General features: G+C 42.6%; 1 protein-coding gene across 5 annotated transcripts in view; it reads left to right on the forward strand.

Annotated features, from left to right (window-relative positions):
- RALB (RAS like proto-oncogene B) overlaps positions 1 to 18,877 on the forward strand; it is a 58,597-nt gene extending 39,720 nt beyond the window's left edge. For all 5 annotated transcript variants that reach the window (XM_077449682.1, XM_077449683.1, XM_077449686.1 and 2 more), the window contains exons 3-5: positions 6,366 to 6,574; positions 12,227 to 12,404; positions 17,656 to 18,877. In XM_077449682.1, coding sequence (XP_077305808.1) covers positions 6,366 to 6,574; positions 12,227 to 12,404; positions 17,656 to 17,775 — 507 coding nt within the window. In that variant the 3' untranslated portion in view covers positions 17,776 to 18,877. The remainder of the gene's footprint in view (positions 1 to 6,365; positions 6,575 to 12,226; positions 12,405 to 17,655) is intronic.
- Positions 18,878 to 19,203: the final 326 nt, after the last annotated feature.

Consider the following 19,203-nt stretch of genomic DNA (forward strand, 5'->3'; position numbering starts at 1 on the left):
TTTTGGGGAGGTTCATCCCTGCGTTTCGCCCAGTGGGGCGCTGCAACGAGGACGTCCAAGGCCCCCCTGTGTATCCAGTCAGCTGGAAGCCAGAGGCCGGACCGGTTGGCGGGCGACGTCAATTCCGGTGGGGGCGGACCTCTTCGTTGGATCCGCGTCTTCCGGTTCCGGACGCGGCACGTGGAGGGGAACCTAGCGTTCGGCTGGTGCAGCCTCTCTTTCTACAGTTGCACAGGTAGCTGTCGGAGGCACGTTCGTACCACGCTTCCTCAACGGGAGAATGTCCAAAGCAGTGGCTTCAGGAGCTCCAGGAGTAACGGCACCAGCCACTCAAAGGTAAAAGCCCTGGCGAGGGGTTCCCTTACCTTACAACCAGTAGCTCCACTGGTGTTTTTTCCCCCTAGGTGGTCGGGGGGAAGGGCAGTGCGTCTGGGATCCAGATGGAGATTGATCCTAGGGGAGGGCACTCCCGGTGGTCCTCTTAAGTAGTGCTGGTGTTTCTTTTTTTTTAGGATTTTATGCTGCTCTTTTATCTCTAGGTCTCTGAAGGACATGAGCAAGTCTCCCCTTGGTTCTAGGAGGGAGCGTCCTTCATATAGAGCCTCTTTGGGGGAATCCCTGGTTCAAAGGCACTTGGTAAATAGTGTATTGAAGCACCGGATAGCTCAGTCAGACCTTTAACCTAAGGTTCCAGTGGCCTCAGAGGGTTCAGGTCCCTGTTTGAGCGCCATCAGGAAACAGGCAGCAGAACACGGTGCATATCTGGCAGCTCCTGTGAAGGTTCCAGTAGCCTCAGCTCCAGAGCACTCTTTCACCAGCACATCAGAGTGTTCCACCTAACCCGATGGATGTTCCTCCTGCAGGTTAAGGGAGAGTCTAGAGGGTTCCAGAGAGGAAGTTGAGGAAGAAGTTGACAGTGCCGTCTCAGACTCCCAAGGGAATCTGATAAAGGTGAGGGCTTGGGTTGGGAACCCAAAAGAACCCCTCGATATAAACTTCCCCCTGGATGAAGTGGATAAGCTCTTGAGAGCTATTCATACCACTTTAGGAAGAAGGCATTGTCACCCCACGATCAGATGTACTAGGACCTGGGGGAAGCGGGTGTTCCCGGTTCATGATCGCTTGATCGATGCCATCAGGAATGGCGGGGTCCCGAAGGAAAACCTTTCTTTTCTGGTGCATTAAAGCAAAGGTTTTTTCTTGGGCGGAAGAGGAAGCTCTTGTCTGGAATAGAATCTCCCAGGTTAGAGACTACCTTTCTTCAGATGTCCAGGCATACTGACCTGTCCTCGGGGACATAGGAATACTTTCAGACCCTATGCTTGAAATGATGGACTCACTTCTGAAGGATGCATGGGCTTTTTCTCTTAAGAAAATATCTAAGCCTGCCATAGCGGCCACAGTGGTGGCTCATAATATGAAGTGTCGGCTTAGCCAGATTAATGCATGAAGCAATGACGGCAGAGGAGACTTTCTATCCTCCTTTCCCATGCTGCTTAAGGAGTTGGCATACGCTGCTTCGATTCAATCCAGGCGAATGTATGCAAGATCTTCGGCTCTGACCAACTCAGCCTGGAGGGCCTTAAGGCTGAAGACATGGCAGGGGGTCAAGGCGTCCAAGGCAAAAGCTCTGTGTAATCCTTTTTTACAGGAAACCTGCTGTTTTTGCCAGGTCTTGAAGCAGTGCGAAATCGCACGGCTGATAAGTAAAAGGCCGTTTCCCTTAAGAGGAAATATAAAAAAAAAAAAAAAAAAAGAGGGCCTTCCTCCCCCAGTGGGAGATGAGCACCTCCAATTAGTTTGTGATGAGGATCATCAGAAGGGGTTACAGTTTGGAGTTTTCAGAACTCCCCCCTGTTTGAGACTCCTTGTCACTGAGCTGCCAATATGTGTCCTTCTTCCCTCTTCAGGAGTTAGAGGAACAGGAAGTGGTAATACAGGTCCCAGCAGGATATATAGGAAGGGCTCCTATTCTCACATTTTTGTGGTTCACAAGCCTTTGGGAAAAAAGTTCAGGCTCATCCTGAACCTGAAACGTCTGTGTGTCTTAGTCACCTACAGATGGCTTTCGTTGGTTTTGGTCACTGGGTGAGAGCACCTCTTCCACCAAAACTGTTTCAGGGCATGGATAGTAAGGATGCATACCTGCATATTCCCATTGCAGAGAACCACCAGCGTTTCCTTAGGCTGGCAGTGATAACTTCTGTAGGGGTGCTACACCTTCAGTTCAAAGCACTTCCCTTTTGGGCTATCCCTTTCCTCCTCCTATCTTCACCAAAGTGATGGTAGAAGTTCTGGCATTCCTACGTCTCAGGGGAGTCTCGGTGATCGTGTGTCTTGACGATCTTCTCCGGTTTGTACCTTCTCTGGCGCAGTCGATTTGGGATCCACAGGTAACAAAAGACCTGTTAGTGAGCCTGGGTTGGCCTCTGAACCTAGAGAAACCCAACTTAAATTCCTTACCAGGGGGTCACCTTCCTGGGGTAGGTGCTGGGCTCAACAGAACAAAAGGTCTTCCCTCCTTGGAGAAGATCCAGAAGATAGACAGAGCACTGTTGTTTCTCCAGGGCAACCGTCAAAAACTCAGTTAGGCAGGTTGAGTTTACTGACAGCCACGCTCCTAGCAGTTCAGTGGACGGGGTCATGTTACCGTCCTCTGCAAACTATTCATCTTGAAGGTTTGGGACCACAGTCAGGGGTCTTGGGACTCTTTGGTTTCGGTTCCAACTCAGGTAAAGAGGTCCCTTTGGGAAAGGGAGCACGTTTGTTACAAGACCTAGAATGGAGTTTCCCAGTATCCAGGGTGGTTACAACCGATACGAACGGCTTAGGTTGGGGACACACCTAGACTCCTGTTTGGTACAGGGTACCTGGGAGAGGAAGGAATCTAAGAGATCCTCAAATTGGAGGGAGTTGAGAACAGTAGATCTGGTTCTCAGGACCTTTCAGAGTTCTCTGGAGACTTCATGTAAGAGTCATGGAAACAGTCCCTTGGCAGTGGCTTACGTCGACAGGACGGGGACTCCTGGAGCGGATCCTTATGGGTCCTAGCGAAGGCCATCCTCAGATGGGCCGAATATTAAAATCCTGTCCTTTCAGTGATCTGTTTTGAAGGAGAGCAAATCCTGATATTAGATTTCCTCAGAGCAACCAGGTTCTCAAGCAGGAGGTTCTTCGAATGGATCACCCAGAGTTGGGGGATTCCTTGGATAGACCTCTCTTTTTCTCAAGGGAAAACGCAAAGGAAGCCATCTCCTGTTCCATGAACAGGGGAGATGGGAGGTCGGGAGCAGACACACTAAAGCACAGAGTTAGGGTTTCTCTAAGTGCTATGCTTTCTCCCCTCCCGTTCTGATTCCTGCAGGGTCAGGGAAGTTTTCAGGTGGAGATTACTACCTATTTTCTAATCACACCTCTTGGGCCCAGGAGGCCGTGGTTCTCCATTCTGAAGGGCCTGTCAGTTGAACCCCCCCCCCGGGTTTTCCCGGTCTAGGAGTGTCCCTTTTCCCAGGGTCCAGTCTGCGGTCCCCAGGTGGATTCTTGCAGCTTGGCTACTGAGAAGGAATTGCTGAAGGGCAAAGAGGTCTCAGACTGTTTAATAGCCACTCTTCTGAATTGCAGGTAAATAGAAGCTCAGACCATTTTCTTGAAGGTATGGAGACAGTTCAACAGCTGATGCTCAGAGAACTCCTTCAATGTGCACAGCCTCGTAGCCGTTCTAGAGTTCCTGCAGTCAGGGGCAGATAAAGGTTTAGCCCCATAAACATTGAAGAGTCAGGTTTTCGCTTTTAGCGTATTCCTGGAAGGGCATCTAACATCAGACCTTGGTATAGTAAGGTTCTTAGAGCCTTAAGTAGGCAAAGACCAAGCCTTTGGTCGTCCCCTTCCCAGTCGGGGTCACTCATTAGTTTTACAGGTTCTCACAAAGGAACCTTTTTCAGCAATTGGAATCTGGCTGGTTATGGTTGATCACTCTCAAAACTGTTTTTTGTGGTGATCACTACGGCAAGGAAAGTGAGTAAACTCGAAACCCTTTCTGTTAAGGCACTCCCTTTCCAGACCATTCAGTTTTTAAGACCATTCTGGCCTTTTTACCTAATGGTAGTCTCTAATCCTCAGAGAGTCCGAGAGATTATGCTGCCTATTTTTCGTTCAAAACCAGTGAGCGAACAGGAACACATCTTATTGGACGTTAGAAGATGTGTCCTTCATTATTTTGGTTACACAAAGCCAGTTCAGGAAGTCTGATTTACTTTTAGTGTTACTTCCAGGGGCTAGGAAGGGTTCCAAAGCCTTTAGACGTACGCTAACCAGATGGTTAAGGTCAGCCATTGGGCAGACTTGCATGGTTGGGGTATTAAAGCCTCCAGTTAGAATTAAAGCACACTCAGCCAGGACAGCGGCAACTCCGCAGACAATGTGGGCTGGTGTGTCTCCTGAACAGATCTGTAGAGCCGCAACGTGGTTCAAGTTTTCTACGTTCGTGAAGCGCTATAGATTGGATCTTCTCTCAGCCAAAGACCAAGCCCTTTGGTCACAAGGTGCTGCAAGCAGTAGGTCCCACCCTAAGACAGGGTACTCGCTTATCCTCTCAAAGGTGGCTGTCCTGAAAGACGATTGGGGAAAAATGGAATTACGTACGGTAATGTCCTTTTCCAGGAGTCTTTCAGGACAGCACCGGTTCCCACCCAAGTTTTTTTGCAGATCATCGGGAACTCATTACATGAGGCCGTCAGGTAAGACTTAAAAGTTTGTTTATTTGACGTGTTCTTGTGTCTCCCCAGTTGGCCGGAGGTACTCTGGAAGAACTGAGGAACGAAGGGAGGAGGAGGCTTAAATCATGAAAATGAAGGCGGTGTTTCCTAAGAGGGGAGGAGCCAGTGTCTCTCAAAGGTGGCTGTCCTGAAAGACTCCTGGAAAAGGACATTACTGTACGTAATTCCATTTTTTTTTTTTTTTTTTTTTTTTTTTTACTTACCAGAAATGCCTGTTGCTAGGCAGTCTTCCTAACCTGCCTCTTCCTATTCTGCGGCGCTGCTCCTTCACTTCCTCCTCCTCTTCGGCGAGCTGCCCCGTTGTCTTCTGGGACGTGTGTGTGTGTCCCAGAGAATCACAGGGCCATTCACAAAGGGCCGCGCATGCGCAGCGGGAAACGGGCAGTGAAGCCGCAAGGCTCCACTGCCTGTTTCCCTTAGGCTGGCACCCGACCCCATGGATGGATCGGCCCCCTCGGGGGGCCGACATTGCGGGCTCAATGGACCAGTAAGTGCCCTTATTAAAAAGTCAGCAGCTACCTACAGTGTTTGTAGTTACTGAATTTTTTATTTTTTTTTGGCTGGACCGCCGCTTTTAAGAGACAATATTTTCACTTCCTGCCTAATATATCTCCCCAACTTTTCAGGTACCATTGTAACAAGATGATCAATGTTTTTTTCTTTTGTATTTTTCAATTTTTTATGGGTTTTTTACACGAGGGATATATACACACTGTGATATCAAAAATAATTATTTTTTCTTGTTTTTAATTATTAGTACTGGTGGACTCCGGTCAAGGTCCCCATATGTGATTTGATACTGTGTTAAAAAAAAATTTTTTTTTTACTTATTCACATATATATATATATATATATATATATAAATAAATAAATAAATAAATAAATAAATAAATAAATAAATAAATAAATAAAATATAAATATATATATATAAATATTTTTTTTATAATATTATATAATTTTTCATAATATTATTTATTTCCTCATATTTTTCACGTCATTTAGTATTTTTCTTCACTATTCCCCTTCTTTTTGGGATTGTAGACCCTTCAATATATGTGGTATTTGAGCTTTTTTATTAGAGTTGGATTTATTGGTTTTAGTTTTTGTTTTTTAGTGCTATATGCATACATTTAGCACACGTGTATAAATAATGTAAGAAAAAAAAATCTATTAAATATTATCTATATGTAAAAATTGTGTACAAATATGCTATGATACTTATTTGTGGATAACCTTACATCGGATAGTAACCACTGAGGAAGCCTAATTAGAAGGCGAAACATGTTGGGACTTTCATCTATACCGCTTCAAGCAGATTAATGACCAATATTTCTATAGGTTAAAAAAAAAATGTTCTTAATGCTGACATTGTTTTAAAATTTTGAAAATAAATTCAATGAATTCAAACCAAAATTAGCAAATAAAATATCTGCACCGTTATAATCGCACAGAATTTCTTGATTCTTGGATACCAAAATAACGGGGTGAGGTGCTGTAAATCGTAGTGAAATATCCACACAAAACCTACATTCTGTATATTTTTTATATAGAAATGCACTTTAGACTCATGTCTGCCTCTCTCTTCGCAGTTTGTAGAAGATTATGAGCCCACCAAGGCTGACAGCTACAGGAAGAAAGTGGTGCTGGACGGCGAGGAGGTTCAGATCGACATCCTGGACACGGCGGGTCAGGAGGACTACGCCGCCATTCGAGACAACTACTTCCGCAGTGGCGAGGGCTTCCTGCTGGTCTTCTCCATTACTGAGCACGAGTCCTTCACAGCAACGGCCGAGTTCAGGTCGGTTGGATGTGTTTTTTTTCAAGGTTCAGGCCCACCCATAAATGATATTTTAGTGTTTTGGTCCATGTTGGTAGGACCTGGTAAGCTGTGGGGACTGATCAAAGTCAGTCCTTATTAACCAGTTCCTGTCTGGCAGCCATTTGACCATAGGTCATTTGGCTGTAGTCATCTCAGGAATGTGCCTCTTGTGGGGGCCGCGCTGTGGCGTGATCTGTCACCGGCTGTGTTCACCGATTTGACTGATCACTGTACTGGCCCTCTGCCGGTACCATGTGATCGCTGTGACCAATCACAGAAGATCACATGACAATTGTAAACAATGGATGGCTCCATTTCAATGCCATCCATTATGTACAGTTGTGTTGCTAGCTGTGATCGGTCACAGTCATCACTTGGTACAGACCGGGCCAATCACAGCTATTTACAACAAAGCGCACCAAATAAATCTGTTTAATTCCATAAGAATGGTTGCTTATACCAGTGAAATTCACAATCCTACCCCTGATGAAGAATCAAAAACCCAGCTTCCAAAAACTTTGGCTCATGCTGTCCTCCAGTTGATACTGTTGACAGATGTATATGGGATAATATCATTTCATACTGGTTTTGAGTGTGTGTGTATGTATGTATGTATGTATGTATGTATGTGTATATATATATATATATATATATATATATATATATATATATATATATATATATATATATATATGTGTGTATGTATGTATGTGTGTGTGTGTGTGTGTGTGTGTGTGTGTATATATATATATATTCTATGACCAAAATAAAAAAAATATCTTTTTTTAGAGGTTATATAAAATGTAAATTAATACAAAATATAGCTAGTTAAAAAGTGAAAAAAAAATAGTGGCTGATTTATACATATATTTATGTTACACACATACACACATAATATATATAATTACACACACAATATATTTAGTGTGTGTGTGTGTATGTATGTAATGTATGTGTGTATAATGTATGTGTATAAAATATATATATATATATATATATATATATATATATATATATATATATATATATATATATATATATATATATATATAGTGTATAATGTATGTGTATAAAATATATATATATATATGTGTGTGTGTGTGTGTATATATATATATATATATATATATATATATATATATATATATATATATATATATATATATATATATATATATATATATATATATATATATATATATATATATATAGTGTATAATGTATGTGTATAAAATATATATATATATATATTATAAATTATAAATTGTGTGTGTAATATAAATATATGTATGTATAATCAGCCACTATATATATATATATATAATGTATAATTATATATTATATAATTATATACCATATAATGCTCCCAACAATGAAGGAAAGATATATATATTTTTTTTATTTTGGTAATTCCCAATGAATATAAGGTGTTCTCTGCATGGAGGAGGGTAGATGGTGATTTTCATCTGCCCCCGACCAATCAGACAATACTTTTGTGTTCATTGAAAAGGATTACAAAGTGTTCTCTGAATTGAGGAAGGTAAATCGTGACCTTCATCTTCCTCCTTCAACTTAAAGCGGGAGTCCGCCGTTTTTTTTTTTTTTTTTTTAAAAGCCAGCAGCTACAAATACAGCAGCTGCTGACTTTTAAAATAAGGACACTCACCCGCCCAGCGCGCCCGCGATGTCGGCACCCGAAGCCGATCTCTCGATCGTCTCTCGGGTGCTGCCGCCGCCATCTTGGGTATGGGAATCAGGAAGTGGAGCCTTTCGGCTTCATTTCCCGGTTCCCTATTGCGCATGCGCGAGTCGCGCTGCGCAATAAGGATGGACCCGCTGCCTCTGGGATCCGTGTGTTTCCCAGCAGGCAGCGGGGGACTTTCGGAAAGGGGCGTAGATTTACGCCCCTTTCCGCAGAGAGCTATCCCGGAAGTGGGTGCAGATACCTGTACTGTACAGGTACCTGCACCCCCCTCCCCCCTGAAAGGTGCCGATTGTGGCGCCGGAGGGGGGGAGGATTCCAATGAGCGGAAGGTCCACTTTAGGGTGGACCTCCGCTTTAACCAATCAGAGAGCACTTTTATTCATTGAAAGGAATGCAACGAATGGAGGAGTGACCTTTTTGACTCTTAAATTGTGGCTACATTTTAGATAAAAATAATTATTGCAATACATTTTACAATTCTTATATATAATTATTCTGAGAAGAAAAAAAAAAAAACATTTTTAAAGAGAAAGTAAAGCCTTGGCAGGAAAAAAAAGAAAAAGAAAAAAAAAATACGCCCTGCAAGGCAAAGGCATAATTAGCTAGCTCATTATGAATAACTTACCTGAGATCGAAGCCCCCGAAGCGACCCTCGTTCGCCTCCTCCGACGCCGCCATCTATCCCGGAGCAATTTCCGAGTATCGCGGCACCGTGACTGGCCAGAGGCGCGATGATGTCACTCCCACGCATGCGCGCTGGTGCCGCCTGTCAGAAGCGGCACGCTCAGTGCGCCTGTGCCCAATGTCTACAACATCTCTGCGGATATTTCTGCAAATATCTCCTAAACCTTTGTAAGTCTGGGAGATATTTCTTGCACCTACAGGTGAGCCTTAATCTAGGCCTACCTGTAGATTAAAGTGGTTGTAAAGGGTTTACAACCACTTTATGTTGAATATTAGAAAAAAAATACGAGTCTTGGGCCCCTTTTTTGATGCAGTCGGGCCGATTGGGTTCCGCCTGTTCGTTTTTTTTTCAGGCGGACCTTATCAGGCCGCCCATTGACCTCTATGGTAAGGGGGATATGTGTCTGCTGACATCCGCCTGGCATTTGATCCGACGAGATCCACTGAAAACTCGGGTCGGATGGGATTGGATGAAAACGGACAGGTGTTTTTCATCTGATCTCCCCATAGAGGAGAGTGGGACCCCGACAGGTTTCGTCTCGGCACGGTGAGCGGAGCAGGACCTGTCATCCGCCTGCTCAGCGGGGATCAATGGGGAGCGATCTCCCCCCGACTGTGCAAACGGAGTCCGTCCAGCGGCTCCACCCCATGTGAAAGTGGCCTTAGAGGAAGTTTTATGAATCTTGTGTGTGTGTGTGTGTGTGTGTGTGTGTGTGTGTGTGTGTGTGTGTGTATATATATATATATATATATATATATATATATATATATATATAATTTTTTTACAATCTTTTACAAAATGTAACATAGAGTTCTGTTAAGGGTTTTGGTATATGGTGAAAACGCTCTTCTTCAGATCAGAACACATCCATACACACAAGCATCATTTTCATACATCTGGAACCAATTCATGAAATAACAGGAGATCAGAAGTTTTTCTAAATGTTTAACAAGAGAAGTAATATCCAGACAAAGACAACAAGGTGCAATTATTCGCTGATACTACATGGAGAGTCTGGAAATGTATCGATCATCAAAAATAATATATACAATTTTAAAAACCTTACAAAGATAGAAATGTTTACCCATTAACTACTTAAGGACCGGGCCTCTTTTTCAGACTCGGTGTTCACAAGTTAAAAACACATTTTTTTTGCTAGGAAATTACTTAGAACATTATACTTTTTTTTTTTTTTCTAACACTCTAGACCAGTGATGGCGAACCTTGGCACCCCGGATGTTTTGGAACTACATTTCCCATGATGCTCCACTACACTGCAGAGTGCCAGGGCATCATGGGAAATGTAGTTCCAAAACATCTGGGGTGCCAAGGTTCGCCATCACTGGTCTAGAGAATAAAATGGCGGTCATTGCAATACTTTTTGTCACACCGTATTCGTGCAACGGTCTTGCAAGCGCACTTTTGGGGAAAAAAATCACTTTTTTTAAATAAAAAATAAAATAAGACATCTGTAAAATTAGCCCAATTTTTTTTTTTTTTTAACATTGTGAAAGATAATGTTACACCGAGTAAATTGATGCCAAACATGTCACGCTTCAAAATCGCGCCCGCTCGTGGAATGGCGACAAACTTTTACCCTTAGAAATCTCCATAGGTGATGATTAATAAATTCTACAGGTTGTATGTTTTGAGTTACAGAGGAGGTCTAGGGCTAGAATTATTGCTCTCGCTCTGCCGATCGTGGTGATACCTCACATGTGTGGTTTGACCACCGTTTTCATATGCGGACGCTGCTCTTGTATGCGTTTGCTTCTGCGCGCGAGCTCGTCGGGACGGGGCGCTTTAAAAGAAAAACATTTTTTTTCTTGTTTGTTTTATTTTTACATTTAAAAAAATATATAATTTGGGTCACTTTTATTCCTATTACAAGGAATGTAAACATCACTTGTAATAAAAAAAAGCATGACAGGTCCTCTTAAATATGAGATCTGGGGGGTCAAAAAGACCTCAAATCTCTCATTTGGACTTAAATGCAATAAAAAAATAAAATAAAATTGTCATTTGAAAAATGAGATTGAAAAAATTTGCCTTTTTAAGACGTACGTCATAACATCACTTCCGCCCTGCAGTGGTATAGAGACGGGTGGGGGCCGTCTTCCCGTCACTCGTCTCCATACCAAGGAAGTGACAGGACCCGACCGCTCCGGTAAGCGGCGGAGGGAGCGGAAGAGCGCCGGGAGGGGGTGGGGGGGTGGAAACTCTCCCGCCACCGATAAGTGATCTCGTGGCAATTCCGCCGCAGAGACCACCATTATCGTTTACCGAACTGCTGTCTTAAGAGATGGACACCTCGGTTTTATTATTATTGGTTTTATTTTTTTACATATTATTGGTGAATTTGGTTACAGATGTATGAAAAGGGGGGTGTGTTTTATTTATATATATATATATTTAGATACACACATCCCCTTTTCATACATCTGTAACCAAATAAATAGGTGATCAAAGTTTTCTAAACGTTCGTATAAGAAAAGTATGAGGACAAAGAAGACCAACAAGGTGCAATTATTCGCCGATACCACGTGAAGAGTAAAAATTGTATACAATTTATAACATTACAAAAGATAGAAATGTGTGTGTGTGTGTGTGTGTGTGTGTATATGTATAAAATTTATTCTCTAATAAAAAAAAAGTGTGTGTAATATATAATATAATGTGTATATATATATATGTGTGTGTGTGTGTGTGTGTATATAGATGTATAGATATATATAGATATAGTATAGATATAGATATTATATATGTGTATATAGATATATAATCAGGTGTTTTTTTTCTAAGCCAAAAAAAAAAAAATCTTTCAGATTTATACAAAAAAAATTCAATAAATTGGGCAAACTTTACAGTTTTTTAGTTTTATTTTTTTAATTTTTTTTCAAAAAAAATTGCATTCGAAAGAACGCTGTGCAAATACAATGTGACATAAAATATTGCAACGACCACCATTAATTTAGAATTTTATATCTATATAATTGTGGTTGCAATATTTTATGTCACACTGTATTTGCTCAGCGTTCTTTTGACTGCAATTTTTTTGGAAAAAAATAAAATAAAACCTCAACAGTAAAGTTAGCGCAATTTTATTTGAATTTTTTTTGTATACTCTGAAAGATGTTACACTGCGAGAACCGTGATTCTTCGAATTTTTTCCCCAGACTCGCGCAGCTCTATTCTCATAACCTTTTAAGTATCTTTTTTTTTTTTTTGTATCCTCGTACAGAGAGCAGATCCTGCGTGTGAAGGCGGAGGAAGATAAGATCCCTTTGCTCATTGTAGGGAACAAATCGGATCTGGAGGACAGGAGACAAGTCCCTGTGGATGAGGCCCGCGGCAAGTCTGAGGAATGGGGCGTTCAGTATGTGGAGACTTCAGCCAAAACAAGAGCCAATGTAGACAAGGTAAGTGTTTGTGGGCGGAGTTAACAATTACCTCCAGTGTGGTGGTCGGGGTGCTGGAATGGTAGAAGCTGTCCAGTCATGTGACGGGGGGGGTTGGGAATCCCATATTTAGGAATGGCGAGTGTGTAGACAGCGCTCTCTACTTGCGGAGTGGTCGGGGTCCTGGAATGGTAGGTGTCCACCCATGTGTCTGGGGAGGGTCATTCGGAAAGGTGGGAACATGATTGCATTGTGGAAAATGAGGACCTGTCAGAGCCCCAATTTAAAGCAAAGCTGGGGTTTGCAAACCACACCCTTTTATTTTTATTTTATTTTTATTTTTCTTAGGTTGAAACATACTATTTTGACCTCCATAATGGGATGAGTAAAAGATTTTAAATGCATTAAAATAATAATAAATAAATACAATTTTATAATAAATAATCTATGGTATTATCCCATCTTTATGGTATATATTTTGGAGAATGTGCTTGGTGGGATCTGTTGCTGACCATCAGCTCAAAATGGGCTTTACCACATCTCGTACCCCTAATAGACTGCCACATTTTTATTAATTTTTTTATTTTTTCCAATGAAGCTTTCAACATGCATGTGATCACATGACCAAGAGCTTCCTGGGTTGGTTCCCAATTGTCGGTGGGCATCTGAGCTGTTGCTGAGAGCCAGTTGCTCCAGATGGGGTACAAGCCTTTTAAAGCTTTTTTAACCTTAGCCTTTTTAAACCAAAAACTGTATAAAGAAATAAGTGTGTGGCCGCAGTAATCAATTGCTAAAGCTAAAAATATTTAGAGGCTTGTACCATCACCCAGGAATCTAGAGATAAAGGGATGGGGAGCCTGGTCCCCAACCGGGCTTCTACGAGAACATGGGGGCAATTGGACTATCGTGGTACAAGAAGGCAATAAAATTCAAATGTATAGCAAATATAAAAATAATGCAAAAGTTTTATTGATACAGAGAAAATGATCAGTTACAAGTTAACGCGTGGCAGATATATAGATATAGATAGATATATATAGATATATATATATATATATATATATATATATATATATATATAATATATATATTAATATACCACGGCAGCCAAATTTTGTAGAATATGCCGTAGTAGTCGTGTGTTTGTTTTTTTTTTTTTAAATGTTTATGATCATCTGTTAATTAAATTACAGATACCCTCCTGACGAAGCAGCTACAGTCCGTGAAACTAGTAGAGATGTTATCCATGATCAATTGTCCCACTGTGATCCTCCCCATCTGGGGTTAATTTTGGTGAAAATATATTATATCACCAAAATAATTAACCCCAGATGGGGAGGATCACAGTGGGACAATTGATCATGGATAACGTCTCAACTAGTTTTGCGGACTGTAGCTGCTTCGTCAGGAGGGTATCTGTAATTTTAATTAACAGGTGATCAAAGAACAATGTAGATGCCCAAAGGCATATACAATAAAAAATAAATAAAATAAAAAAACTATTACTATGGCATATTCTATAAAATTTGTGTAGATAAAGGGGGAAGAGCAAGGCTGCTTATCCGTATCCCGGCAGGCACCGGGTGCAAGGTGTCGCCACCAAGGGCGGTCCACCGACCCCAAAAATGTAGCGCCCTTACTTTTCACCGTTTTGTAATAGTGTTTATCACTGTTAAAGAGGAAGTAAACCCTGATGAGTTTACTTCCTCTTTCATTCCCTGCAAAGGTAAAGCATAATGGACTACGATGCATCGCATCGTAGTCCATTATGTGTCACTTACCTGACACAGGAGCCAGCGAAGTCAAGTAAATTTTATTTTTTCCAATACTCTTGTAAGACCGCTACGCAAATATGGTGTAACAGAAAGTATTGCAACGACCGCCATTTTATTCTCTAGGGTGTTAGAACCCCCAAACATTATAATTGTTTTTTCCTAAGTAATTTTCGAGCAAAAAAAACAAAAAAAGTTTAACTTAAACAATCTCAGAGGCTCTTAAGTGGTTAATTTTGCTGCTCTCCTTGACAAGGTGTGAATGGGGCCCCAATAGACTAAATGATATCTGCCTACTGCCGGCATTATCTTGCAACCGGCTCTTGAAGCACAAGACTGACTGAACTGCATCTTAAATATTTTTGTAATTAAAGCGGCTCTAATATACAGGTACATCTCAATTTATTTATTTTTATAGACTATCATCAAAACGTTTATTTCAGTAATTAGATTTGAAAAGCGAAACGCGTATACTTTATATAGCTTCATAATACATAGAGTGATATATTCCAAGCATTTCTTTCTTTCACTTTTGATTAGGACTTACGAGTGACAACCCAAAATTCAGTATGTCAGAATATTTGAATATTGTGGAAAAGTTGAATACTGTAGACTCGCCGTGTCGCACTCTAATCAGCTAATTAACTCAAAGCACCTGTAAAGGTTTCCTGAGCCTTTTTTCTAAATCCTGGGTGCTCAACCTGTGGCCCTCCCAGATGTTGTGAAACTACAAGTCCCATCATGCCTCTGTCTTTTTGGGAGTCATGCTTGTACCAGTTAGCCTTTTAATGCTTCATTGGACTTGTAGTTCTGCAAACAGCTGGAGGGCTGCAGGTTGCCTACCCCCTGCTTTAAATGGTCCCTCGGTCTGGCTCAGTAGGTTACACAATCACGGGGGGGGGGGGGGGGGGGGGGGAGACTGCTGACTTGACAGTTGTACGGAAGACAGTCATTAACACCCTCCACAAGGAGGGGGAAGTCACAAAGTATCATTGCTAAAGAAGATGGCTGTTCACAGAGTGCTGTAGCCAAGCATATTAATGGGAAGTTGAGTGGAAGGAAAAAGTGTGATCGAAAAAAATAAAAAGGTGCACAAGCAACTGGGATAACCGCAGCCTTGAGAGGATTGTGAAGAAAATGCTATTCAAGAATATGGGGGGGGGGGGGGGGGGAGATTTATAAGGGTTTCAAGAGCCACCACACCCTGAGGTATCCAGGACATGGGCTACAACTGCCACATTCCTCGTGTCAAGTAGACATGTGCACTGCTGACACATTTTGTTAGTATTCGCTTTCATTTTTAAACAAAAATTTTTTTTTATTTTTTTTCATTTTGCGGGTCGAATTATTGTGCAAATTCTATATCAGTGTCACAAAGATATTTTGTTTTTTCAGTTTAACTAATGGATGGCATTGTTACATAGTTACATGGTTAGTAAGGTTGAATAAAGACACCAGTCCATCCAGTTCAACCTGAGTGAGTGTCTCTATCCCTGTACATTGCACACTCATATCAGTCCCTACCCTCAAGGAGCCCACGATCCAAGGTCCCCATTCATATACTAGGGCCAATTTTTTTGGACAGAAGCCAATTTAACCTACCTGCATGTCTTTGGAGTGTGGAAGGAAACCCACACAGGGAGAACATGCAAACTCCAGGCAGGTGATGTCGTGGTTGGGATTCGAACCAGCGACCCTTTTTACTGCTAGGCGAGAGTGCTAACCACTACACCACTGTGCCGCCCTATTGTGTCTCAGGGCTCTTTTGATCACTGAAAACAATGTCAGACACCTGTAATAATTAGATTGCCAGGTGAGCCCAATTAAAGGAAAAACTACTAAGGCCTCTTTCACATAGGGCAGATCAGTGCTGATCCACCCCGTGGATATCCTCTTGCTCAGCGGGGATCGCCGGAGCGATCTCCTGTGAGCAGAAAGATGACAGGTCCTTCTCTGCGCACTGCGCAGGGACGGACCTGTCGGAGCGCCGCTCTCCCCTATGGGAGATCAGATGACGACGGACAAGAGGTTGTCTTTGGGAAATAGACGTATGAGTGCTGCCAGCATTGCTGCAGAGGTTGAAGGGGTGGGGGGTCAGCCTGTCAGTGCTCAGACAATACGCCGCACACTGCATCAAATTGGTCTGCATGGCTGTCGTCCCAGAAGGAAGCCTCTGCTAAAGATGATGCACAAAAAATCCAGAAAACTGTTTGCTGAAGACAAGCAGACTTAGGACATGGATTACTGGAACCATGTCCTGTGGTCTGATGAGACCAAGATGAACGTATTTGGTGTCAGATGGTGACAAGCGTGTGTGGGGGCAACCAGGTGAGGAGGACAAAGACAAGTGTGTCTTGTCTACAGTCAGGCATGGTGGTGGGAGTGTCATGGGGTGTCTGGGGGGCTACAGATCATTGAGGGGACCATGAATGCCAACATGTACTGTGACATACTGAAGCAGAGCATGATCCCCTCCCTTCAGAGACTGGGCCGCAGGGCAGTATTCCAACATAACCACCCCAAACACACCTCCAAGACCACCACTGCCTTGCTAAAGAAGCTGAGGGTAAAGGTGATGGACTGGCCAAGCATGTCTCCAGACCTAAACCCTATTGATCATCTGTGGGACATCCTCAACCGGAAGGTGGAGGAGCGCAAGATCTCCAACATCCACCAGCTCTGTGATGTCATCATGGGGGAGGGGGAAGAGGACTCCAGTGACAACCTGTGAAGCTCTGGTGACCTCCATGCCCAAGAGGGTGAAGGCAGTGCTGGAAAATATTGGTGACCACACAAAATATTGACACTTTGGGCCCAATTTGGAGATTTTCACTTAGGGGGTGTACTGACTTTTGTTGCCAGCAGTTTAGACATTAATGGCTGTGTGTTGTTATTTTGAGGGGGACAGGAAATTTACACTGTTATACAAGCTGTACACTCACTACTTTACATTGTAGACAAGTGTCATTTCTTCAGTGTTGTCACATGAAAAGATTTACAAAAATGTGAGGGGTGTACTTACTTTTGTGAGATACTGTATATAAAATATGAGTTTCACTTTATGAATTGAAATAAATTCGCTTTTTGATGATCCTATATTTTTTTGTTTTAGATGAACCTGTATGTGATTACTCTTTATATTTTTTCCCAAAAGTGTATGAATGACCCCGCCCCCTGCAAACGCATGCAATGACCGGATTGGGTGCGCAGGCTCTCTGAGATCCGCCTACACCTCCCTGTAGGCCTACAAACATATAAGCTGAGCTCTGTGAGGGTTTTTTTTTTTTTTTTTTTTTTTTTGCTGAACCGCAACTAGCTTTATTGGTATCAGATTTGAGATGGGGTCCATCCGATATGCCTTGCCTGTTGACGCGTTTCACCGAAAAGGGTTTAACCATAGAATGGGGCATCTTTTTATCTGTATGGTCAAAACTCCACTTGAAATGAAACTATGTTATGTTACCCTTTTACCACCTCTTGGCCTTTTCCCCATTTTTCAGGTTTTCTTTGACCTCATGAGGGAAGTCCGATCGAAGAAAATGTCCGAGAACAAAGACAAGAACGGAAAGAAAAGCGGTAAAAGCAAGAAGAGCTTCAAACAACGTTGCTGCCTACTGTGATGTGGAGCCGGCGGAACCGCCCGCGAAAAAAAAAAGGGCCGCAGCGAGCAAAGAGCTCTGAACCCGCCGCCTTCCTCCTTTCTAACTCTTAGTATTTAATTCAATGCTAAAGACCAGCAGCAGCCAGGTGGGGTGCTTCCCCCTCAGTAGGTCGAGGAGGGAGGGTGGGGGGGGGGGGCAATTTTCCCGCCACCCTCGCACGTGGTTCTGGGTTTTTTCTCTTTCCTCTTTCTATTCTTCACTGAAAAAAAAAAAAAAAGAACAAATTTTTACTACCGCCAAATGAAAAAAACTTTTTCACAAGAGAAACTCTTGACCACCTCTGCCCAGAAACCGTGAGATCTCCTGGACTGTAAAGGGCGAACAGTCAATGTGCGATCCACTACATAGCCAAGATTAAACGCCAAGCCATGAGTTATTAGTTCAGATACAAATTTATTCCAGTGTAAGATCAAATAGAAGACTTAACCAAAAAAAATAAAATGAGTCGACGCGTTTCGGCGGACAGAGATCAGCCCCCATCACTGGGGATTGAGAATTGGAAACCGTTTTTATATGGGACTGAGTAAAAGAATACAATGGAAATGGTATTGGAACCAGTGGAAGATTAAAGCACAGCGTTCGTCAGCCTCCACTACATAACGTCATGCTAGCCAAGTGTTGATGTAGAAAGCCGCGTAGAGCGAGGAGAGCTCTTGCCATCTTCTGCCGTCTCTCCCCCTCACTCTCCCCCCTCCCCCCCCACTCAACGCTTTCCTGCCCTCTACACCCCTAAAGCATTAATACCCGGACCGCCTCCTGTAAATAGCAGGCGGGGCCCTTTTTACTGCTACTTGAGGTCTTTCTGGGAACGGCTCCTCGCGGCTTTGCGTCAGCCCTGATCTAACGTGCCTCACTTCAGTACATAACCTAATTTTTGTATTTTAATTATTATTATTTTTTTTTATTTTATAACTCAGGTTATACTGCAGTATTTTTTTTTTTTTTTTGCTTGCCAACTTCGTTCTCTACGCAGGTTTAGTCTGCACTTCTTTTTTTTCTTCTGTCACGGGGCAGAAGCCACCAGACTTTCGGAAATTTAATAAAGTTATTCAAACACTTTTGCAGTTGTCGACGCGGTGGGTGAACTGTCTTTTTTTTTGTTTTGGAATGTTTGAACTGGAAGCTGATCTTATGGATGGGGATTCGGAAAGTCGCAGCTTGAATGGGGCCCGGTGCTGCGGGGCCAAGTGGCGCCATTGGTGACCAGTGCGGGAGACTGACTGTATTGCAGCTTTAATAAATATCGGGTGGGTTTTGTTAATCAGTTCCCGCCTGGGTGGGACCGCTCTAGATCCACGTGGACGTCATATGACGTTCCTCCCTGGATCGTAGTGGGGTGCGATTTGTCACCCGCTGTGTCCACCAGACAGGTCAGTGTACCGGCCT

Source organism: Lithobates pipiens, unplaced genomic scaffold (genome assembly GCF_037356315.1).
Source record: "Lithobates pipiens isolate NorthernLeopardFrog02 unplaced genomic scaffold, aLitPip1_a1.2 Scaffold_22, whole genome shotgun sequence".
Lineage (NCBI taxonomy): Eukaryota > Metazoa > Chordata > Amphibia > Anura > Ranidae > Lithobates > Lithobates pipiens.